This window comes from Bufo bufo, chromosome 2 (genome assembly GCF_905171765.1).
Source record: "Bufo bufo chromosome 2, aBufBuf1.1, whole genome shotgun sequence".
Classification (NCBI taxonomy): domain Eukaryota; kingdom Metazoa; phylum Chordata; class Amphibia; order Anura; family Bufonidae; genus Bufo; species Bufo bufo.
In genome coordinates, this window is record NC_053390.1 from 349605640 (window position 1) to 349631663 (window position 26024).

Sequence of the window (26024 nt, forward strand, 5' to 3'; positions counted from 1 at the left end):
GCTGTGATAGGGAGACGGTAGCAGTAGAAAGGACATACCTCCTGAGCTGCAGCAGAAGAAACACGACTTGTGAGCTGTGATAGGGAGACAGTAGCAGTAGAAAGGACCTACTCCCTGAGCTGCAGCAGAAGAAACACGACTTGTGAGCTGTGATAGGGAGACGGTAGCAGTAGAAAGGACCACCCCCTGAGCTGCAGCAGAAGAAACACGACTTGTGAGCTGTGATAGGGAGACAGGGGCAGTAGAAAGGACATACCTCCTGAGCTGCAGCAGAAGAAACACGACTTGTGAGCTGTGATAGGGAGACAATAGCAGTAGAAAGGACCACCCCCTGAGCTGCAGCAGAAGAAACACGACTTGTGAGCTATGATAGGGAGACGGTAGCAGTAGAAAGGACATACCTCCTGAGCTGCAGCAGAAGAAACACGACTTGTGAGCTCTGATAGGGAGACGGTAGCAGTAGAAAGGACATACCTCCTGAGCTGCAGCAGAAGAAACACGACTTGTGAGCTATGATAGTATACAGCATTATGTCCTAAAAGGCACACATTAAATACCTTAAGTACATTTAATACCATTAAATGCCTACAGCAAAAGGTCATATTAATCTTCACAAACGCGCAACATGGCATATCATAGTATACATAGCACAACATAACATTAATAGTACTCACCAGTGGTTAGTTCATTGATGATGCACAGTTCAAGAATACGGTTTGCTGGAGGTTAGTTAAGTGGTCTGATAGTTGTCACTGGGGCAGTGTCACATTGTCAATTACAGTGCCCCATAACACGGACATTAACAATTACATTTCTAGCTTAACTTAGTAAGTGTTGAATGAATGAAGTAATACATCAAAAACTTTTTTATATATCTTTCAGTTCAGATCCAATTGCCTAATTTTACTAACGCTCAGAAACCTTCTACTGGGATAAATATGCACTAATAGAGGTCATTTAGATGGAGCAAATATTCTTTTTTCACACCATTGTAACATATAAAAACAGTGGTGTAGGGCATTCCAGAAATAGGATTTAAGTTTTTTAAGTTTCATTACAAAAAGAATATTTGCATCTGGCTACATCATTCTACACATCATTTTATACACGCCTCCTCCTGTTCAAAAAAGCTTTTGCTTTCTGATGTGTCTGGAGCCCACATTCCACATTTGCAATTTCAGGTATATCAAAGGACGTTCTTACTATGGTAATATGTATCTACAAAAGTGAGGTCTTTTTTCATAGAAAAGCTCAATGAGGAGAGAGTCTAAGGCCCCCTGCACACGAACGTGTGCGCCCCGTGGTCGTGGTGCACACGGCAAAATGCGGGCCGCAATGCACGAGCACAGTCCGTGGGGCAGCCGTAGCGGATCGCGGACCCATTCACTTGAATTGGTCCGCAATCCGGCTGTTCCCGCAAAAAGATAGGACATGTTCTATCTCTTTGCGGAACGGAAGTACGGGAGGAAACCCCACGGAAGCACTCCGTAGGGTTCCGTTCCGTGCTTCCATTCCGTAGCATTCCGCATCTCCGGATTTGCGGACCCATTCAAGTGAATGGGTCCGCATCCATGATGTGGAATGCCCACGGAACGGCACCCGTGTATTGCGGATCCGCAAATGCGGTCCGCAATACGGCAACGGGAAGCACACGTTCGTGTGCAGGGGGCCTAAGGCTAATGTTGAATGGTTTTGCTGGTTTTGGTGTCCCGCCCTGAAGAAGCATTGCAGCTTTGCACACTTCCATTCCTCTGTGTCTCATTATTTATTGCTAATTATTTCTTTATGACTACATTGATGGTGCCTCGTTTCAATCTGGAAGTGTGTGGTGGAAGATACATGATGTAATAACAGTGTATCATTCTTACCAGAGTAACTGTCGTATGTTACTTTTATAGGGTATTACTAATGGGAACACACTAAATTATTATTTCCATATACCCCACAATTATTTCTTTCTCATCACCCACTGGCACTATGGCACTTATAAAGGAACCCATCTAATATTCTATACTGTGCCTGAAGCTACGCCGGCACTTTAAATGTAAGTGCTGTTCTAGCTAGACAAGCATTGAAATGTATAGGATTCTTTTGTTATCCCACTAACATACTATAATGAAGTGGGATCAGACCTTCATTGCTATATGAGGAGCAATCAGTCTCAGAAAATCAGTTTAGTTCAGGTTGTTAGAAGCAAGGAACCTTTGTCCTTCACTTCAAACAGCATGTAGTCTGGGTCTCATTAAGCCCCTTGAATCTGCTCTTATAATTTCCCTTAGCATCTGTAATTCTCATGACATGATTTATGACAAGTGGTCTGTGTTAATATCGTGTAGTAATAAGGATATTCTTCATGCGTGATTTCAAGGCCACCTCTAGAAGTTTCCCATCTAGTGATGACACTATGAAATGGCACCGGTACAGCCAGAAGACATTATGGTCATCCCAGTGGAGCCATTGTGTTCTTTCTGGTGGAAACTGAAACATTCTATGTTTTTGTGCACCCATTTTGCTCTCCATGAGCAAGAACAGTAATTTGTCTGTCAGTAATGTATATTGACATGTTCCTTGCAGTTTTCATGCTTTCTGGAATTGTTTCCAATTAGTAGTCCCTGGTAGGGTTGAGCGAAACCGAACTGTAAAGTTCGGGTTCGTACCGAACTTTATGATTTTTGGACCCCAGACCCGAACATTTCCGTAAAAGTTCGGGGTCGGGTTCGGTGTTCGGCGCTTTCTTGGCGCTTTTTGAAAGGCTGCACAGCAGGCAATCAACAAGTGTCATACTAATTGCCTCAAGAGGCCATCACAGCCATGCCTACTAATGGCATGGCTGTGATTGGCCAGAGCAGCATGTGACCCAGGCTCTATATAAGCTTGAGTCACGCAGAGCTGCACGTCACTCTGCTGTTACAAGTGTAGGGAGAGGATGCTGCTAGACTTGTGATTTCAGGGAGAGAATAGGAGAGAATCTAACTCAGCGATCTACAGACAAATAGTTGTGTGGGTACAGGGCACTATCGTTTTACCTTGCCCTGAGCTCATTGACCAAAAAATACAAACTTTTAGAATTCTGTTAGTTAGGTGGGTGGCGGCGGCTGCGGCCATTTTATGCATGCTCAGTGCACCAGAACTGCATCTGAGCTTTTGGGACATTGCAAATCACCATTTTTTTGGGGCAAACTACAACATCTGGATTAGTCAGTGTGCAATTTAAAGTAGAAATACACCTATCATTTTCTGGGTTTTGAAAAAACACTATTTTTTTTCCAAAAACAGTATTTTCCAGATCTGCAAGTGTTAAATTCAAGTTTAATATATACAGCTTTCATATTCTGTTAGCAAAAAAATACTTTTTTGGAAATCTACAACATCTGTATTAGTCAGTGTGCAATTTATGGTAGAAATACACCCATCATTTTCTGGGGTTTGAAAAACACACTTTCTTTTTTCCAAAAAACAGTATTTTCCAGATCTGCAAGTGTTAAATACAAGTTTAATATATACAGCTTTCATATTCTGTTAGCAAAAAAAGACTTTTTTGGCAATCTACAATATCTGTATTAGTTAATGTGCAATTTATGGTAGAAATAAACCCATAATTTTCTGGGGTTTGAAAAACACACAATTTTTCTTCAAAAAACAGTATTTTCCAGATCTGCAAGTGTTAAATTCAAGTTTAATATATACAGCTTTCATATTCTGTTATCAAAAAAAGACTTTTTTGGCAATCTACAACATCTGTATTAGGCCTCATGCACACGGCCGTGTTCATTGGTTACTATGACACCGTGCGCTTCATGCTGCCGCTGCTGTACAGTGATACACTGGTATGATCTATACCAGTGTATCACTGTACAGCAGCGGCGGCATGAAGCGCACGGCGTCATAGCAACCAATGACGCCGTGCGCTCCTGCTGTCAGAAGGAATCCCGGCCGGGTTACCATGGACCGCTATCGGCCGCGGAACACGGCCGTGTGCATGAGGCCTTAGTCAGTGTGCAATTTAAGGTAGAAATACACCCATCATTTTCTGGGGTTTGAAAAACACACTCTTTTGACAAAAAACACTATTTTCAGGCCTTGCAGCATCAGCACGTGTGAAATTTCAGGCTTATATACTGCTGTCAAATTCAGTTTTTAAACAAACACTCATTTGGACATAAAAAATTTAGTTGGCAGCCTTTGATGCAGATATCATTGTGAGATACACCCTTAATACATTTGGGTTACATTCAGAGATTTTAAACACCACCATTTGGTGCACCAATATTGAATTCAGGCGTACACTGGTTCAGGCCCTGTGAGATACCCCCTCTACATACAGCGGTTTGAATTAGGCATTTGAAATACAGCCATTTAAAATACAACCATTTTGTGCAAAGATATATTTACTTCAGGCCTACAGAGGTTCAGGCCCTCTGAGATACCACCTCTACATACAGGGGTTTGAATTAGGCATTTGAAATACAGCCATTTGAAATACAGCCATTTTGTGCAAAGATATATTTACTTCAGGCCTACACTGGTTCAGACCGTGTGAGATACCCCCCTACATACAGGGGTTTGAATTAGGCATTTGAAATACAGCCATTTGAAATACAACCATTTTGTGCAAAGATATATTTACTTCAGGCCTACAGAGGTTCAGGCCCTCTGAGATACTACCTCTACATACAGGGGTTTGAATTAGGCATTTGAAATACAGCCATTTGAAATACAGCCATTTTGTGCAAAGATATATTTACTTCAGGCCTACACTGGTTCAGACCGTGTGAGATACCCCCCTACATACAGGGGTTTGAATCAGGCATTTTAAATACAGCCATTTAAAATACAGCCATTTTGTGCAAAGATATATTTACTTCAGGCCTACAGAGGTTCAGGCCCTATGATATACTACCTCTACATACAGGGGTTTGAATTAGGCATTTGAAATACAGCTATTTGAAATACAGCCATTTTGGGCAAAGAAATATTTACTTCAGGCCTACAGAGGTTCAGGTCCTCTGAGATACTACCTCTACATACAGGGGTTTGAATTAGGCATTTGAAATACAGCCATTTGAAATATAGCCATTTTGTGCAAAGAAATCTTTAATTGAGGCCTAGTCTGGTTTAGGCCGTGTGAGATACACTCTTTACATACTGTCGTTCTTTTCTACTATTAATTAAACACCCATTTAGGGCAAGATCCTAAATTCCAAAAATATGAGGAGAGCGTCAAATAAGGGACGTGGCCCAGGTCGTGGTGCTGCTGGTGGAGCTCCTGTTGCAGGGAGAGGACGTGGTCGATCTGTGCCAGCTACACGCACAAGTGAAATCCCTTCCTCAGGTGCGAGTAGGCGACAAAACCTGCAGCGGTATTTGGTCGGGCCTAATGCTGTTCTACTAATGGTGAGGCCTGAACAAGTACAGGCGATAGTAGATTGGGTTGCTGACAGTGGATCCAGTTCCTTCACATTGTCTCCCACCCAGTCTCCTACTAAAAGACCACAGTTGGCACCTGCAGCCGATGTCCATCAGTCTTTCACCTCACCCCCTTGCAAATCAGCCAAGCAGTCTGAGCCCCTAGTCATGCAGCAGTCTCTTCTGCTTTTTAAAGACTCTGTTAGCAGGGTTTCCCAGGGCCATCCACCTAGCCCTGCCCCAGAAGTGGAAGAGATTGAGTGCACCGATGCCCAACCACTTATTTTTCAAGATGAGTACATGGGAGGACCATCGCAGCACGTCTCGGATGATGACGAAACACAGGTGCCAACTGCTGGGGCTTTTGAAAATGTGCAGACCGACAAGGAGGGCAGGGGTGAAGACTGGGTGGAAGATGATGTGGAGGACGATGAGGTCCTCAACCCCACATGGAATCAAGGTCATGCGAGTGACCTATGTAGTTCGGAGGAAGAGGCGGTGGTCGCACAGAGCCACCAGCACAGCAGAAGAGGGAGCAGGGTGCAAAAGCGGAGCGGCCGTCCTCTAGACAGTACGCCTTCTACTGCCCACCGCAGCAAGGGACCGAGCACACCAAAGCCAGCTCCAAGGAGTTCCCTGGTGTGGCAGTTCTTCAGTCAATGTGCTGACGACAAGACATGAGTGGTTTGCACGCTGTGCAACACGAGCTGCAGTGGAGTAGACACCTCAAAAACCAAGAAAGGTCTCTGGCTCCTCCTGCTTCCTCTTCTGCTGCAGTCGCGGCCTCTTCATCCACCTCTGGAGTGACAGTGCCACCTGGCACCCCTCAAACAGAGGATCTGCCAGCAACACCAACACCTGGGTCACCAAGCATCTCCACAATGTCACACGGAAGCGTTCAGCTCTCCATATCCCAAACGCTGGAAAGGAAGAGGAAGTACCCCCCTACCCACTCACGATCCCTAGCCCTGAATGCCAGTATTTCTAAATTACTTGCCTTTGAAATGCTGTCATTCCGTCTGGTGGAGACGGATAGTTTTAAAGGCCCGTTGCCGGTGGCTGTCCCACAGTACGTCGTGCCCAGCCGCCACTACTTTTCAAGGCGAATCATCCCTTCCCTTCACAACCAAGTAGGGTACAAAATCAGGTGTGCACTGCGCAACGCCATCTGTGGCAAGGTGCACCTGACTATGGTTACGTGGACCAGTAAGCACGGTCAGGGCCGTTATATCTCCATAACAGCACACTCGGTAAATGCAGTGGCGGCTGGGCCTGAGGCGGATAGCAGTTTGGCGCATGTCCTTCCACCACCGAGGATTGCAGGGCGCTTCAGTTTGCCTACTGTTGCTTCCTCCTCTGCTTCCTCATCCTCTACCAGCTCCTCATCCGGTCAGCGTAACACATTCACCACCAACTTCAGCACAGCCAGGGGTAAACGACAGCAGGCAGTTTTAAAACTTATCTGTTTGGGGGACAAACCCCACACCGCGCAGGAGCTGTGGACGGGCCTTGAACAACCGACCAATGAGTGGTTTGTGCCAGTCAGCCTCAAGCCCGGCCTGGTGGTGTGGGATAATGGGCGAAATCTCGTAGCAGCTCTGGGACTAGCCGGTTTGACGCACATCCCTTGCCTGGCGCATGTGCTGAATTTGGTGGTGCAGAGATTCCTTAAAAATTAACCCGACATGTCAGAGCTGCTGCATAAAGTGCGGGCCGTCTGTGCGCGCTTTTCGGCGTTCTCACCCTGCTGCTGCTCGCATGTCAGCGCTGCAGCGTAACTCAACCTTCCCGCTCACTGCCTCATATGCAATGTGCCCACAAGGTGGAACTCCACCTTGCACATGCTGGCCAGACTGTGCGAGCAGCAGCAGGCGATAGTGAAGTTTCAGCTGCAGCACGCATGAGTGAGTCACTCGGCGGAACAGCACCACTTCACCACCAATGACTGGGCCTCCATGCGAGACCTGTGTTCCTGTTTCGAGTACTCCACCAACATGGCCAGTGCCGATAACACTGTTCTCAGCGTTACTATCCCACTTCTATGCCTCCTTGAAAAAACTCTCCTGGCGATGATGGAAGAGGATGTGGCACAGGAGGAGGAGGAGGAAGAGGGATCATTTCGTAGGGTTTCTGGCCAGTCATTCCTAAGTGGCTCCGAGGGTGGGTTTCTGCACCCACAAACCCAAGGTACACAATTGTCCAGCCAGGGCACAGTTCTGGAGGATGAGGAGGTGGAGGATGAGGAGATGGAGGAGGAGGAACCATGTTCACAGCAGGGTGGCACCCAGACCACCTCATGGCCATCACTGGTGCGTGGATGGGGGGATACAGAGGACACAGACGATACACCTCCCACAGAGGGCAGCTTTTCATTGCCTCTGGGCAGCCTGGCACACATGAGCGATTACATGCTGCGGTGTCTCCGCAATGACCGCCGAGTTGCCCACATTCTAACTTGTGCTGAATACTGGGTGGCCACGCTGCTGGATCCCGGTTACAAGGACAACGTACCGTCCTTAATTCCGTCACTGGAGCGTGATCGTAAGATGCGCGAGTACAAGCGCACGCTGGTAGATACGCTGCTGATGGCATTCCCACCTGACAGCGGGGGCACAGTGGAAGCACAAGGCGAAGGCAGAGGACGAGGAAGAGGTCGCCAACGCAGCTGGGTCACCGCCAGCACCTCAGAAGGCAGGGTTAGCATGGCCGAAATGTGGAAAAGCTTTGTCAGCACGCCACAACAGCCAGCACCACCAGCTGATATGGAACGTCTTAGCAGGAGGCAGCATTTCACCAACATGGTGGAGCAGTATGTGTGCACACGCCTACACATACTGAATGACGGGTCTGCCCCCTTCAACTTCTGGGTCTCCAAATTGGGCACATGGCCTGAGCTTGCCCTTTACGCCTTGGAGGTGCTGGCCTGCCCTGCAGCCAGTTTATTATCTGAACGTGTGTTTAGCACGGCAGGGGGCGTCATCACAGACAGCCAATGTGGACAAGCTCACGTTCATTAAAATGAACCAGGCATGGACCCCTCAGGACTTGTCCGTACCTTGTGCAGAATAGACATGTATACCGGCACTAAGCAGCCATTGTTATACTGCAGCGCAATTGCTCAGGTTTGTATTTTGGATATTTCACACTCTTTTGGAGTGTACCTTAATTTTACAAAATTAAATTAAAACCAAAAACCTGTGTTGGCTATCTCGTCCTCCTCCACCGCCGCTTCCACCTACTCCGCTACGTCCACCACCTCCTCAAACTCCTACTCCATATGGAACTCCACCTCATAAATTAAAAAAAAAAAATTGTACGTGTTTTATTTTATATCATTTCACTACTTTGTCATTTACATTTTCTGGTGGAATTCACCAATTTTTGGGTGTATAGTACCACTGCTCTACCTAGTAGGCCGGTTACAAAAAATATATAAATTGTAATTAACATTTGTAATTAACATTTTCTGGTGAAATTTACTAATTTTTGGGTGTATAGTACCACTGCTATACCTAGTAGGCTGGTTAACAGAAAAAATATATTTGTCAGTTACATTTGCAGTTGAAATTCAACAATTTTTGGGTGTGAAGTACCACTGCTATACCTAGTAGACAGGTTAAACAATAAAAAAATTGGTCTCTTACTTTTTATGGTGAAATTCACAAATTTTTGGGTGTGATGTACCAGTGCTCTACCTAGTAGACCGGTTAAAAAAAATAAAAAAAATTATCATTAACATTTTCTGGTGAAATTCACCAATTTTTGGGTGTATAGTACCACTGCTATACCTAGTATGACGGTTAAAAAAATATAAAAAATTGTCATTAACATTTTTGGGTGAAATTCACCAATTTTTGGGTGTATAGTACCACTCAGGGCCGGGCCGACACAGAGGCTGGGGAGGCTCCAGCCTCAGGGTGCAGGCCAGCTCCCCAGCCTCTGGGCGGTAGGCAGGCCACTGACCATGTCGCACCTGCCGGGCTGCCGGCCGCGCTGGAGGACGGAGGGAGTAGTGAGCACTTGGCACTGACTTACGTGCTCCCTCCCCGCTCCGCCTTCTGGCTCGGCTGCTCCGCTGCTCTGGTCTCTGCTCAGCCGCTTGCCTGACTGGCTGCGTACAGCGCGCACTTTGACCTGACACACTGTACGCAGTCAGGTCACATGTGTGCCCTCTGGAGACCAGGAGCAGCGCGGGCAGCAGCAGGCAGCAGCACAGCACTGTGTCACGACCCAGCCCAGGCCCCAGCAGGGATAGAGCATGAGAGTCTGCCCTGAAGTGAAGTAAGATAGTTCTTAAATAAAGATAATATTCTTTTCCGTCTGATCTGAGATCTGATGGGGTTCTGGATGGGGTAAAATTACAAGGAACGCCCCTGGGGGGTTGGGTGGGTTGGGGTGGATGTCTGATTAATAACAAACATACATATCTAAATGGCGGGGGGGGGGCTTGACTTGAGTCATCTACTGATCAGTGATCCTCAGAGCATTAGAGCTGCAGGAATAAATAACATCTAAATGTCTGGTGGGGTAGATGGGGCAGCTCTTGGGCAGCTCAGCCTCTGTTGGTGGTGAACCTTGTCCCAGCCCTGGTACCACTGCTATACCTAGTAGGCCGGTTAAACAAAAAATTGTCATTAACATTTTCTGGTGAAATTAACCAATTTTTGGGTGTATAGTACCACTGCTATACCTAGTTGGCCGGTTAACAAAAAAAATATATTTGTCAGTTACATTTTCAGTTGAAATTCAAAATTTTTTGGGTGTGAAGTACCACTGCTATACCTAGTAGACGGGTTAAACAATAAAAAAAAATTGTCTCTTACATCTTATGGTGAAATTCACCAATTTTTGGGTGTATAGTACCACTGCTATACCTAGTAGGCCGGTTAAAAAAATTATAATAATTGTCATTAACATTTTTGGGTGAAATTCACAAATTTTTGGGTGTACCACTACTATACCTAGTAGGCCGGTTGACATTATACAATTTTAGACGTGAATAAAACCCTGCTCTGCATAGGTGACAGGGAATAAAATTTCTGAAATGCTTTTTTAATTGATGCGCACCACCTCCTTTGATTCAATGCTTAAACTTAAGCAAGTTGTACCACATTTAAGCTTCAATACTTTGTCCCACATTTCCGCTATACTCTTTTGGCCAACATTTGCGGCTCAATAGCTTTTCCCACAATTCCGCTTGACTCTTTTGGCCCACATTTGGGCTTCTATAATTTGTCCCACATTTGCACCTCAATAACTTTTCCCACATTTCTTCTTAAATCTGGTCTCTTTTTCTCACGCTCCCTCTGGAACCCTGATTCGCCGCCACCCGTAATCTCAATGGTAGGCGCATAAAAGAACATCGAAAGTTGATAGAGCACATATCAAATTGGATCGTGAACATCACGGCGACGTGCAACATGATGGGTGGGGTAGTAAGTATGCACACGCCTACACGAACTAACTGACAGGGGTCAGCCCCTGCAACTTCTGGGTCTCCAAATTGGGCACATGGCCTGAGTTTGCCCTTTACGCCTTGGAGGTGCTGGCCTGCCCTGCAGCCGGTGTATTGTCTGAACGTGTGTTTAGCACGACTGGAGCTTAATATTTCCCAATGTTTTGGGGTGTATCCTAATTTAAAAAATTAAAATAAATTTTAAACCAAAAAGCAGTGTAGGCTACCTCCTCCTCCTCCACCGCCACTTCCACCTACACCGCCACATCCACCGCCTCCTCAACCTCCTTCTCCATATGGACCTGGTCCTCCTAGATCAAGATTATTATTTTATATTTTTACGTATTTTATGTTATTTTAAGTCATTTCCCTATCCACATTTGTTTTCAGAGCACTTGCCATGCTCTTAACCACATCTTGACGCCATTTGCAGCCCTCTAGCCCTTTCCATGACATTTTTACAGCCATTTTAGTGCTCAAAAGTTTGGGTCCCCATTTACTTAAATGGCGTTCGGGGTCAAGTTCGGTTCGAGTTCGGGTCCCGAACTCGAACTTTTTTCCGAAGTTCGGCCGAACCCGTCGAACCCAAACATCCAGGTGTCCTCTCAACTCTAGTCCCTGGTTAATATTTGGTGTTTTGTGTTCAGAGGTGTAATCTATGTTATCACCTTAAAGAATGTGCTTCAGGGCAATTTTTATGATTGCGATTTACTCATTTTGGGCTAAAAATAATTTTTCATAGTTAGCCTTTGTAAAAAATGTTCAGCCATTTTTAGAATACAGGGGTTAAAAATCTGTCTGCAGAGTATCACTTCTCAGTCTGATCAGCTGACAGCTCATGTGAAGCCTTGTCTCTGATCCAGAATAGCGTTAGATTTAGAATAGCGCTAGATGCGCCAACATTATGTAGAGGCCTGTGCCTCTTAATAACTTTGGCGGATCCCACGTCAGATAAATGGGTTATTAAAATGCCGGTCTTAATAAATGATCCCCATAGTCTTCAAATGATTGATTCTATTTTAAACAAGCAGCTCAGACTTTTTTTTTAGGGTACGGGCACACGTTCAGGTTTCCTGATTTAGTTTTAGAAGCCAAAATCAGGAGTGAATTCATAAAAAGGAGAAGACGTATCTGTCCTTTATACCTTGTCTCCTTTTACGATCCATTCCTGATTTTGGCTTCCAAAACTGAATCAGGAAACCTGACTATGTGGCCGTATTCTTAGTCATAAAAATGAAATGGCTGATACATGAATTAACATTCCCAAAATGCAGTTCCATTGTTTCACGTTCAAATATTCCATTCCTCTGTTGGATCATATATAGCATAACAGTTGGATTTAAAAAAAGTAACTGTTGTTACCTTCTTGCATCGAAGAACATTTGTCCAGTGCTGGTGAAGAAGCTGCTTTTTATTGGGTGGCTTGCACACCACCTATGTACAGGAAGATTTGCCAGTAGGACTGAGCTCATGGGCAAGGATGTCTGCCAGCATGTCTTGAAACAAAATCAGTAGACCAACAGGGGGCACCATAAAAAGCACTGTATGTATCAGCAATATCTAGAGCTTTTAAAAAAAAAAATTAAATTGATAATTATGTTTTGTGTAATCTAGCTGAGAAGTGTAAAATTGAATAATAGGGCAATCACTTCAAGCATATAATGGCTCGGTGTGATCTATCATATATTAATTTCCTTGCAAGCCTGAATGTTTATTAGATATATGGATACATAGAGATAGGTGGTTAATTACATATTTCAATAAGCAGGGCTCCATGCTAAGCATAGCCCTCTGCAGAGAGGCTGTATGGCGGCATTCAGCTTTTTTATAGCAGAGGTACAGTATATCTGTCTAGACTGTTATGTCCTATTATGGCTCCACACTACTCAGCTGTTGTATGGAGCTGTCATATGGCTGTGTGCATGGGTCCTAATAGTTTATTTTCATCCCTTAATGAGGATTGCTTGCATAGTATAAACAGGGTATATACATGGAATGTATCTACTTCTATGATTACAGCTTTAATAACTAGAAATGCTAAGAAAATACAAAGTTGCCATAGCCAGAAGTTAAAAGGGTTGTCCGGGTTCAGAGCTGAACCCGGACATACCCTTATTTTCATCCAGGCAGCACCCCTGATGTTGGCATCGGAGCATCTCATGCTCCGATGCGCTCCCTTGCCCTGCGCTAGATCGCTCAGGGCACGGGCTCTTTTGTTTACAATCACACACTGCCGGGCGGAGCCAGCAGTGTGTTCAGTGATGGCACCGGCTCAGATTGGCGTGCTTTAGTGCTGCCATAGCCATTTTACTGGCGCTAAAGCCCGCCCATCAGTGACGGTGACGTCACCGGGCTTCCTGGCAGCCCCATGGAGAGCCTGGTACGTCACCGGAACTCTTAAAAATGCCTTTGCCCTGCGTGATTTAGCGCAGGGCAAAGGAGAGCATCGGAGCATGAACTGCTCCGATGCTCAAGTCAAGGGGGTTGCCTGGGTGAAAATGGAGGTGTGTCCGGGTTCAGCTCTGAACCCGGACAACCCCTTTAAGTTGCATAGTCTGAAATTCAAGAAATAACCTAATTTAAAAAAACAACTACCGGTATTTAATTTTTTTTATAAAAATAAAAAATTAGACAAAAAGTTTAAAGACAACAGGTCCTTTCCATACACAGAAGTCATATTTTCTTCTTGCCCCAGCTGTCCATGGGCTATATCTGGTATAGCACTATTCTGCTGAATGTGGGAATGCTACAGTAACAGATGCAGCCTGTGGTGCAGTTTCTGTGGGGAAAGCAAGCCCTTTTTCATGCTGCTTGTACCATCAGTGAGCGTGACAAAAAATCCATCCAGACGGTAGCTAGAAACTGTTTCGTTTGCTATGTAAATCACAGGTGTAATGTGTGGCTCTATCCACCAGACATGATTCCCTTCAAGCACATTCTATTGGCTTGTTTCCAAGTTAAAAAAGTTAAAAAATCTTTCTACGTCTTTTATTTCATCTTATAAGAATCCCAGTGCATATTATAAAAAGAGCAGTGAGCGCCATCTTGTGGAAACAACACAAAATACAAGCCTTCCTTTAAAAGTATCTAATTCTGGAAGGTTCACAAGAGGTTTCCAACCTTTGGAAGTAAACAAGAATGTTCCCATTCACAGAAAGTTCTTGAAACATAGATCATAAAAGGAATAAGCTTTGTGCATATAAAGTATCAGTAAGTCACCCTGACTGATACAACAACAGGTTCATCAACAGATCTCAGCAGTATGCAGACAAGGCTACCCAGGACCAAAAAAATTTAATGGGTACCAAATTGTTGTTCATCAACTGACCAAACCTATAATGGCATGAGACTATAGGCCCCAATTTTCTCTACACAACCAGTGTTCATCCATGAACAATGGGAAAAGAGGAGCAAACTGCAAACAACCAGTCTGTATACCTTGGTTCTGATACAGTGTCTTGCAAAAGTATTCACTCCCCTTGACTTTCTTTGTATTTTGCTACATTACAGCCTTAAGTTTAATGTTTAATTCTGTTAATCTGAATTTTATGTGATGGATCAGAACACAATAGTCTAAGTTGGTGAAGTGAAATGAGAAAAATATATAAATAAAACTATTGTTTAGAAATAGAAAACAGAAAATTGGCATGTGCTTATGTATTCACCCCCTTTGTTAGGAAGCCCATAAAAAGCTCTGGTGCAGCCAAGTACCTTCAGAAGTCACATAATTAGTGGAATGATGTCCACCTGTGTGCAATCTAAGTGTCACATGATCTGTCATTTCATATACACACCTTTTTTTAAAGGCCCCAGAGGCTGCAGCACCTAAACAAGAGGCATCACTAACCAAACACAGCCATGAAGACCAAGGAACTCTCCAAACAAGTAAGGGACAATGTTGTTGAAAAGTACAAGTCAGGGTTAGGTTATAAAAAAATATCCAAATCTTTGATGATCCCCAGGAGCAACATCAAATCTATCATAACCAAATGGAAAGAACATGGCACAACAGCAAACCTGCCAAGAGACGGCTTCCTACCAAAACTCACGGAGCGGGAAAGGAGGGCATTAATCAGAGAGGCAGCACAGAGACCTAAGGTAAACCTGGAGGAGCTGCAGAGTTCCATAGCAGAGACTGGAGTATCTGTACATAGGACGACAATAAGCCGTACGCTCCATAGAGTTGGGCTTTATGGCAGAGTGGCCAGAAGAAAGCCATTACTTTCAGCAAAAAACAAAAAGGCACGTTGTGAGTTTGCGAAAAGACATGTGGGAGACTCACAAAATGTATGAGGAAGGTGCTCTGGTCTGATGACAATAAAATTGAACTTTTCGGCCATCAAAGAAAACGTTATGTCTGGCGCAAACCCAACACATCACATCATCCAAAGAACACCATCCCCACAGTGAAACATGGTGGTGGCAGCATCATGCTGTGGGGATGTTTTCAGCAGCCGGGACCGGGAAACTGGTCAGAGTTGAGGGAAAGATGGATGGTGCTAAATACAGGGATATTCTTGAGCAAAACCTGTACCACTCTGTGCGTGATTTGAGGCTAGGACGGAGGTTCACCTTCCAGCAGGACAATGACCCCAAACACACTGCTAAAGCAACACTTGAGTGGTTTAAGGGGAAACATGTAAATGTGTTGGAATGGCCTAGTCAAAGCCCAGATCTCAATCCAATAGAAAATCTGTGGTCAGACTTAAAGATTGCTGTTCACAAGCGCAGACCATCCAACTTAAAGGAGCTGGAGCAGTTTTGCTAGGAGGAATGGGCAAAAATCCCAATGGTAAGATGTGGCAAGCTTAGAGACTTATCCAAAGCGACTTGGAGTTGTGATTGCCGCAAAATGTGGCTCTACAGAGTATTGACTTTATGGGGGTGAATAGTTATGCACATTGACTTTTTCTGTTATTTTGTCCTATTTGTTGTTTGCTTCACAATAAAATAAAATAAATCTTCAAAGTTGTGGGAATGTTCTGTAAATTACATGATGCAAATCCTCAAACAATCCATGTTAATTCCAGGTTGTGAATACTTTTGCAAGGCACTGTATCAGAGGAACTGCCTAGAAGCTTAATAGTGCCTAAAGATAGTATCCAATAGGATGGCAACTAGAGATGAGCGTATTTATGAAAAGTTCAATTCAGCTGATTCACCGAATTTTATAACAAAATTTGCTTTGTGACGAATTACAGTAGTGGGTGCAATGACACGGGAGCTGCGATAGCGCCGCCCCCCATCATTGTACCCCTCAGATGCCGCGTTCATACATGATCGAGTGTAAAAACAGTGTGAATTTAACATAAATTTTTTTTTAAATCAAACTTACCGCCTCCATTTGCTCGCGACGGGCTGGCCACCGCCGTCTTGCTTGAAGATCTGGAGCGAAGTCTCGCGCGGCGCAAGATTACCGTACGTCATTACGTCGGCCGCACAGGATTTCGGCCAAGATCTTCAATCAAGATGGCGGCTGGCGGCCCGTCGTGAGCAAATGGAAGAGGTAAGTATGATTATTTTAGTTTTTTACACTATTTCAGGTTAAAACGATTCGCTAACACGAAGCACAAGGAAATTCGGCTTCGAGGCGAATCAAATTTATCCTGAAATTCGGATTGAATTCCACTTCGTGGGATTCGAATTGCTCACCCAATACCAAACATCATTGTTGCCAACCCCCATTTCAAACAAGATGTCATATAATTAGGAAAATCCTGACACTTAATGTACCCTGCTCCAGTTTCACAAGTCTTATTGACTGAGTTTGTCCCCTAAGGGTAGGTTCACACACAGTTTTTTGGAGGAGGTTTTGAAGCAGATTTTCCTTCAGGTTTTTCTGCCAAAGCCAGAAGTGGATTCAAAAGGAATCAAAAATATACAGGGTGGACTTATACTTCTTTCTGCTGAATCCACTTCTGGCTTTGGCTGAAAAACTTGAATGGAAATCTGCCTCAGCATTCCCTTCAGAAAACTCCATGTGAACCTTCCCTAAATGCTCTTTGGATTATTTGTACATTTCTTTCTTGTGCCCTCTGTCATAAGATCTTGTCCACATGTGACAGATATGTTGAAGAAACATATCTGATAGCATTATTAATACCTTGTCCGAACCAATAGTTGAAACGCAGTGCGTATTGCAAGTTCAACTCCACCTCCTGGATCATGTTTGTTTCTGTCCATAACGTAAGTCGTCCAGTACTGTGGATGCTCCCCTTTTCATAGTTGTGGTTGTGATATTGTCTCGTGTCAGTAACACAAACCACAAAAGGATTTTGAGCCATTTTGCAATAGATTCTCTGTGGTCAGGATACGCACTCTATGGCCCAACTGAAGATTCATAGTGGAAAGGTAAGCTAGAGCCTAATTCTAACTGCAGACTGAATGTGAATGATGAAGACCTAGTGACATTAATCCTGACATGTGCCAGTGGCAGTCACATTACGCTGTAGTTTACAATGACTATATATAATGGGAGTATTATTTCATTATTCATAGCTGGTATGAGGAAGAGGGCAGAGGTTGGTTTAATTTACACCAAAGTGGGTGGTTTAATCTGGGCCTTATACAGGGATCTTTGGGATTTGCTGGGCAATTCAGGTTGGGCCTAAACCTCCCAGGACATGTTGACAACAATGCAAAATGAAAAATGCTCTTGAGTTCATAACATAGTTAAATTACTTTGCTGTCAGGCCATATACTCATTAAAGGAGTTTTCCCATTATGCTGATTTCTGATATTTACTGTAAATTTGACATGTGGTCATGAGTGGGGTCCAGGATATATGACCCCAAACACCCTCCAAGCTGGACATGTTTTAGTGCTACTGCAGGCAGCATGTTACAGAGCAGGATCAGCTTGGCAGATAGATATATCATTTTGATTATCATGGTCAGTGGTGTACCTTCAATGGAGGCAGACCATGGAACTTCTAAAGAGCCCGGGGGAGGGGGGGGAGGGGTGTACCCAGGGCTCAACCTCTCTTCCTGACATTTTTTGCAGCTGCAACTATGGGGAGCTCATTGCAAAGAGATTATTACAGTAACTGTCTGACAGATCAGCAAGTGTGAACCCACTGTGCCAACTAACTGGTTAGGCTTTGGGCTAAACCTAATGGCTCTATTCTGGCACTTCCTCTGAATTCACAGTTAAACCCATTTACAGGGATCTGGACTTCATTGCGGGTTAGCAACCAGACCACTACCTTCTGTGATCGTCCCATTGTAGTTGGGAAAACCACAGGTACAGTCTGAACAGGCACCAAGGTTTGAATGCTGGGTTTAGAGATACAGACAGTGCACAGTTAACATAGACAGAGGGAAGACTTGCAGGCGGGTAGTAGTGAGGCACATAAAAGCAGGCATGCTGGGAATTTGACTGGAGCACTGACAGAGAAGACAGAATGGGTTAACTTAAACACAAACTGAAAATAATTTAGACTTTAAAGTGTATGAGCACACAGGCAGGATGGAAACAGAACTTGGAGCACAATAGGAACACAGGCAGGAAATAGCACAGGATAAGCACAGTTAAATCAAAATAACACTAGACTATAAAGCACCTTTGCTGGACACCAGGGAACCTAAAGCTCAGGCACCTGCTGCCCCGGGAGAGTGCCTTAAATACCCAGGGACCTTCAGACTTTAGCTGGGGAAGGATTTGGGAGTGTGCACACTGGCCGATTAAGAAGAGCAGGAGGAAGCAGCATGGAGAGGACAGCAGCAACCAGGATACTGGATGGCATGGTGAGTGGTGCATTGTCCACGCCCACAGGGGTCAGCAGGGGGCGGCGGGCATGGACCACAGACCTAACAAACTTCATAAATTCCTAGGCACTGAGCTCCCCGTAGTGGTGGCTACAGGCAGTCAGTTTTGTAATATATTATGTGACGGGATAGCAGCGATTAATTGCCACAACATATTTTTGAAGTTCATTTTGCACATGGAAGTTGGATAAAGTGGGTGAAGCAAAGGGCAGCTTCTTTTTATTATGATTTTTTAATTAAATTAATAATTAATTCATCAGATATCTAGGGCATTGTGCTTTGCATTCTGCATAGCCTGGGAGTGTTTAATGCACATATACTGACAAATTAAGTGGGATGGGGGGCTCATACTAACTTTTGCTATGTGGCCCTATGAGTATGCCCCTGAGCATGCTCATACAAGGAGTCTACCAGACTCATAAGTTCACAGTGAGCAGGGATTGTATACAGCGCATGTTATAGAGCTCCATTTGTCTAGTACAACATGCTGCCTGCATACTATACAACATTTTCAATGTAAAAGCTTTCTTTAAAGTGGAGATCAACAGTGGGCGTGATTCTACTTGGACATCAACCCCAATTGCTGACTATGTCAGAAGTTCTTATACAGGAAAGAACCTTCAGGACCTTTCAAATATATTTTGGTTCTTTATAGGATTAAGTGCTGTACAAGAAGTTTCTCATCTACTGCAAGCTAATATTTGGTCACCAAAATAACCAAAAGATAATCCTAATCCTTGAAAGGTTAAACAGAGGGAGAGGGCTCCATTTGTCTCCCAATTGCCCCCTATGACAGAACACAATCGCAAGTTGCCAAACAGTTGTCATGGGAGCTAGAGGCGTAGTGAAGACCTCCAGACCTACATCTATTGCACTAGTGCTCCCAGTACTCCAATAAAAAAAATAAACATAATTGGTACCGACATGTTCATAAATGTCAAAAATATTACGATATCATGTTATTTGAGCCTAAGGGGGAATGCCATAACAAAAAAAATCACAATGTCAAATGCAAAAATCTTGCCTCCCCCAAAAAATGAAAAAGAAATCAATGGTAGGGTTGAGCGAACCCGAATTGTAAAATTCGGGTTCGTACCGAACATTACGGTGTTCGTCACCCGAACCCGAACATTTCAGTAAAAGTTCGGGTTCGGGTTCAGTTAGATCGTGAAAACTCAGATCCGACAGTATATTCTAACACAGAGGCGTTCCCATAGTGATGGGGACGCTTCAAGTTAGAATATACTGAGAACTGTGGACATAACAGCCCCCTGCTGCCTGGCAGCACCTGATCTTATACAGGGGGCTGTGATCCGCACAATTAACCCCTCAGGTGCATCTGTCAGAGGTCGGGTGCCGCCGGGCAGCAGTGCGCCCCCCCCACTATTAAAATCATTCATGGGCAGTGCGCCCTAACCCCCCCTCACAAGTATTACAATCATTGGTGGCCAGTGCGGATCCCCCCCCTCCGTATTAAACATTATTGCTGGCAGTGCGCTGACAATCCATCCCCCCCGTATTAATCATTGCTGGCAGTGCGCCCTCAATCCCCCCTCCCTCCCCAGTATTAATCATTGCTGGCAGTGCGCCCTCAATCCCCCCTCTCTCCCCAGTATTAATCATTGCTGGCAGTGCGCCACCCCCCCATCATTGGTGGCAGCGGCAGTTCCGATCAGAGTCCCAGCAGTGTAATGCTGGGGCTCCGATCGGTTACCATGGTCTGTGCGGTGTATGCTTATAGCAATGCGCCACACAGACCTGTGAGTTTGAGAAGAAGGAGCGCCCGGCAGCCCCAGCGCAGGTAAGTACAATGCTGACTAACTGACCATGGCAGCCAGGACTTCAGTAGCGTCCTGGTTGCCATGGTAACCGATCGGAGCGCCAGCATTACACTGCTGGGACTCCGATCGGAACTGCCGCTGCCACCAATGATGGGGGGGCGCACTGCCAGCAATGATTTATACTGGGGAGGGAGGGGGGATTGAGGGCGCACTGCCAGCAATGATTAATACGCGGGGGAGGGATTGTCAGCGCACTGCCAGCAATAATGTTTAATACGGAGGGGGGGATCCGCACTGGCCACCAATGATTGTAATACTGGTGAGGGGGGGTTAGGGCGCACTGCCCATGAATGATTATAATAGTGGGGGGGCGGGACCTCTGACAGGGTGCTGTGATCCGCACAATTAACCCCTCAGGTGCGGCACCTGAGGGGTTAATTGTGCAGATCACAGCCCCCTGTAAGAGATCAGGTGCTGCCAGGCAGCAGGAGGCCAGTATGTCCACAGTTCTCAGTATATTCTAACTTGAAGCGTCCCCATCACTATGGGAACGCCTCTGTGTTAGAATATACTGTCGGATCTGAGTTTTCACGATCTAACTCAAATCCGATGGTATATTCTAACATAGAGGCGTTCCCATGGTGATGGGGACGCTTCAAGTTAAAATATACCATCGGATTGGAGAAAACTCAGAACCGATGGTATATTAATATTACCCGAACACCGACCCCGAACTTTTACTGAAATGTTCGGGTTTGGGTTCGGGTGCCGAACACCGTAAAGTTCGGTACGAACTCGAACTTTACAGTTCGGGTTCGCTCAACCCTACTAACAATATGTTGAAGTCCAAAACAGAAAACGAACATCCAGCTGAATTTTGCAAAGGTTCAGCGATACTTTATTAGCACCTTTGCAAAATTCAGCTGGATGTTCGTTTTCTGTTTTGGACTTCAAGTTACCCGCATCCAAGTGCGGTTTATTTTCCGTGCTCATAGCAGAGAAGGAGCAGGTGAGAGCCGTGTTAGCAATCTGTTTCTTTTGGTATAACAATACGTTATATATGATAATATGTATATATAATGATAACACAATAGACACACCTTCATACAGCTATGTCAACGGAAAAATAAAAATGTTATGGCTCTTTGAACATGGGAATGAAAAAAATATGAAAAATCTGGAGCGTAATGGGGTCAATATTAACATGCAATATATTAGGAACTTGTTGTACAAGACACGTCCTATTGTTAGGGTACTTTCACACTAGCGTTATTCTTTTCCGGCATTGAGTTCCGTCCTAGGGGCTCAATACCGGAAAAGAACTCATCAGTTTTATCCTAATGCACTCTGAATGGAGAGCAATCCGTTCAGGATGCATCAGGATGTCTTCAGTTCAGTCTTTTCAGCATGTTGCGGTTTTATCTCCGTCCAAAATTCCGGAACACTTGCCGGAATGCCGGATCCAGCATTTTTTCCCATTGGAATGCATTAATGCCGGATCCGGCCCCGAGTGTTTCGGCAAAACGGATCAATTTTTGCGGTCTGCTCAAATGTGGAAAATAAATAAATGATAAAAAACGAAATGGCTGCACACCGTTATATATACAAACAATAGAGCTAAGAAATGGGGGTCATTCTAGATAAAAGTGGTACAATACCGACTATAAATGAGTATAAATGAATAATGGAAGCTCTTAGCGCACATACGTGTCAAGCCCATCTACCAGGCGTCAAGGTACCTTGACGCCTGGTAGATGGGCCCGACGCGTATGTGCGCTAAGAGCTTCCATTATTCATTTATACTCATTTATAGTTGGTATTGTACCACTTTTATCTAGAATGACCCCCATTTCTTAGCTCTATTGTTTGTATATATAACGGTGTGCAGCCATTTTGTTTTTTGCAATTATGTTCGCTTCATGGATATGCACCTGTGATTCTGAAGGTTTTAGTCAAAATTTTCTTGCGAAAAAAAATAAATGCCAGATCCGTTTTTCGGAGAGACAGATCCGGCAAAAATGCAGTTGTAACAGATCGGATCACGATCCTTAACCGTCTGACAAATGCCATCAGTTTGCATACGTTTTGACGGATCCCGCAGGCAGTTCCGGCGATGGAACTGCCTGACGAAATCCTCTGCCGCAAGTGTGAAAGTACCCTAAAAACTTTTCTGGCAAAGAAGAGTACATTTTGCAATGTATCTCATGCATTTGCAATGTGCCTTGGTGGGCTACGCTAAAGCTATGAATAGAAGGGACGGCTGATGTGCAGATTGTAGTTAAACCCACATTCAAAATAAATAGAATAATTCATATCGAGATAGAAAACACATCTGTGAAAAATGATATTTTAATATTACATATTTAATACCTGATGAATAATGTATTGTGACCTTTATCATCACAGAGACACTACAGTCTCCAGGGAGACTTGTTACGAGCAGTGCTAAGCATCGGGGTTAAAGTTGTAAACAATCTATAATGTTCATGAATTGCTGCATGTTCTTATATCATTTATGTCTTCTTTCCAAGCGAGAATATCCAGGTTTCGGTTGGATCTATTTTAAGGTGAATTACATAGCCTAATATACTTCATTTCTTTCCATACATTTCAGTTCATTTACTTTGATTTCTAGTGCAATACTTTGTTGTTGTCTCTCTATTACCTCCTGTTTGTGTGTGTGTACTCCTCCATTTCTGTGTATGCCTTCTTCACAGGGAAATCTACCTCCAGACTACAGGATAAGCTTGATTGACATCGGTCTTGTTATTGAGTATCTAATGGGAGGAGCGTACCGTTGTAACTACACCAGGAAAAGATTTCGAACTCTGTATCATAATTTATTTAGCCCAAAAAGAGTAAGTTAATAGTCTTGTTATATTTGTACATACATGGGCTCTATCATTTTAAGAGTAGAGATGAGCTAATCACTCAAAATTTAATTCAGGTTCGATTCAGTAAATCGGTTGATCGATTAGATTCCAAATTGACTCTACCTAAATCAAAAGTGCTCTATTTGCCTGAAAGTTTGTGTATGACACACTAAGGTCATATAATTTTCTCTTCTCACATTTTTTTTTTTTACATTTTTTATTATTTTCTTTCTCTTTCTTCTGACCATGAATTCTTACTTGAAATCATGATGCTTATCAAAAATAACCAGTGAGTTCACAATTACTAAGTATATGAAATCGGTTTTCTTGGACGGTAATGCTGATGACCTATCCTTAGGTCCTCCACCAATCAGCTCTTCACAATCACTATCCAATGTAAAGAGTTGTGCCAGAACGCAGCGGCGTATAAATGGATACGTTATCAATATTACAATCTTAGAAAACACCTTTAACACTGATCAGGCAGTAGTAGCGCTAGTCTTGCCCAGTTTCTTCTCTGGTAATCTACCAGTCTGTTCAGATGTGGAAAGAGCTCAAGATTCTTTTGGACATGTTTTTTGGTACAGTGAGAGCTGCTGAGAAGCTCTCTTGAGTTTTAGGGACCTACACTATATAAAAATATTAAACTTTAGGTCTTGATATTTTTAGATACAAAACTTGCTAAAAACAAAGTGAGTTTAAGAGAAACGTGGATAGTTTGCATCTACCAATGAATTACTTTACTGCTTTTATGTTCCAAAAGTCTTCTGAAACCTGAGAGTCGGAATCTGATCGTTAGCTATGAACAACTTCTCCATTCTTTCTTTACTCTAGTAGTTCTCACAATTGGCACATCAGTCCTTGTAATAAGTTTATTTCCATTCATTGAACATATACATCTATGGTGGGGCTTAGATGCAAGTTATTACATTCAAAATCATGCGCCCATTTGCCATCACAGTTAGCTGGGATTTCTACCGAATGCAACACCCACCCACACCAATTAGTGTAATGAATTATTTCCAAATATAGAGTTGAGTGAAGCATTTGAAGCGGAATTCGGTCCAATGTTTAGGAAAACTTTGATTCGCAATATTGGAGACGAGAATGCAGGGAGACTTATTATGCATCACTTTTATTTATTCCTACATTTACTTATTCTTACATCAGCCGTAAATGTAAATACCAGCAAGATGGAGGACTTTATTATTCTAGTGCAAGTGTGCCAACCAACACCATCCAGTCTGCACCCCTTAGGGGGCCTGGTCTTAATGAAGACCATCCCCATCTTTTGCTGGCTTTACTTCTTTTAAATCATCCTTCAAAGTCTCCGTGTCCTAGAAAAGTCAGCAAGATGCAGAGAGAGGAGGAGCTGGATGTTCCTGATGACATATTCTCATTAATATTAGATCATGTGGAAAAGGAGAAAAAGCAGATGGCAGAAGGGCTCCCACCTGTAGGGCAGGAGAGCACTGGGGTTGGAGAAGTGGGTATGCCAGAGCTGCTTAATATTCTGTGTTTACTGTCAAATAACCTGCAGGAGATTGCAGGCCAGAACAGCAATAATATGCATATTGTACCCCCACCTAATCAGCCAAACCTCATACCAGCAACAATCCCTGTTTAAAGGTGCATTAACCCTTTCCCGACTAGCGCCGTACTAGTACAGCACTGGCTGGGTTTTTAAAGATGGCACCCGCTCCTGAGTGGAGCGGGTGCCATAGCTGCGGGTGGCCTGCTGTTTCTTATAGCAGCCACCCGCGGCTAATATCCATAACTGGCAGTAATGCAGATCGCGAACATTTAACCCCTTAGATTCCGTGGTCAATCCTGACCACAGCATCTGAGCGCGTGCAACACCGCTTGTTATAGTTCCCTATGGGAACTATAAAAAAAAGTTTCAAATAAAAAATTAAGGGTTTTAAAAATAAAAAATAAATTTTTTATTTAAAAAATACAAATTCAAATCAACCCCCTTTTCTCAAAATAAAAATAAAAATAAAAAATACACATCATGGGTGTCGCGATGTGCAAAAACGCCCATAGTATAAAAATATAAAAATATATTCCCCATACAGCAAACAGCAAAACGGAAAAAAGCGTCAAAATAACCAATTCGCCATTTTTTGGTTACTTAATTAAAAAAAATAATAATTGTCATACACACCCCATAATGGTATCAATGAAAAGTTCAGCTCGCCCCGCAAAAAATAAGCCCCCACATAGCTCCGTACACATAATTACAAAAAAGTTATAGGGGTCAAAATATGGTGACAAAAAAATAAAACAGATTTTTCCCCACTTTTTTATTATTTTATCACTATCAGAAAAACTATATATAAGGTATCGCTGGATTCGACTGACCTGTAGAAAAAATTAGCTGGTCAGTTTTATCGCACATTGAACTTCGTAAATAAATAACCCGTAAAACTGTGGTGGAATTGCTTTTTTTTTTGCAAATTCACCCCATTTGGAATGTTTTTCCCGCTTACCACTACATCATATGCAATATTAAATGGTGGCGTTGGAAAGTACAACTTGTCCTGCAAAAAACAAGCCCTCATATGGCTATGTGAACAGACAAATAAAAAAGGTATGGCTCTGGGAAGGCAGGGAGCGCAAAACGAAAATGCAAAAACAAAAAAACCTCTGGGGTAGAAAGGGTTAAAGGTGCTGCATGGCCATTAACACTGAAGACCGACTATACGGTGACGTCCTCTTTATTATATGAAAATCATCTGCA

The 26024-nt window shown here is 43.7% G+C and overlaps 1 protein-coding gene across 1 annotated transcript in view; it reads left to right on the forward strand.

Moving 5' to 3' along the window:
* Positions 1 to 26024, forward strand: part of TRPM3 (transient receptor potential cation channel subfamily M member 3) — a 550448-nt gene that overhangs the window by 374640 nt on the left and 149784 nt on the right. Inside the window, exons 14-15 of the mRNA XM_040419752.1 lie at positions 22940 to 22975; positions 23126 to 23266. Coding sequence (XP_040275686.1) covers positions 22940 to 22975; positions 23126 to 23266 — 177 coding nt within the window. The remainder of the gene's footprint in view (positions 1 to 22939; positions 22976 to 23125; positions 23267 to 26024) is intronic.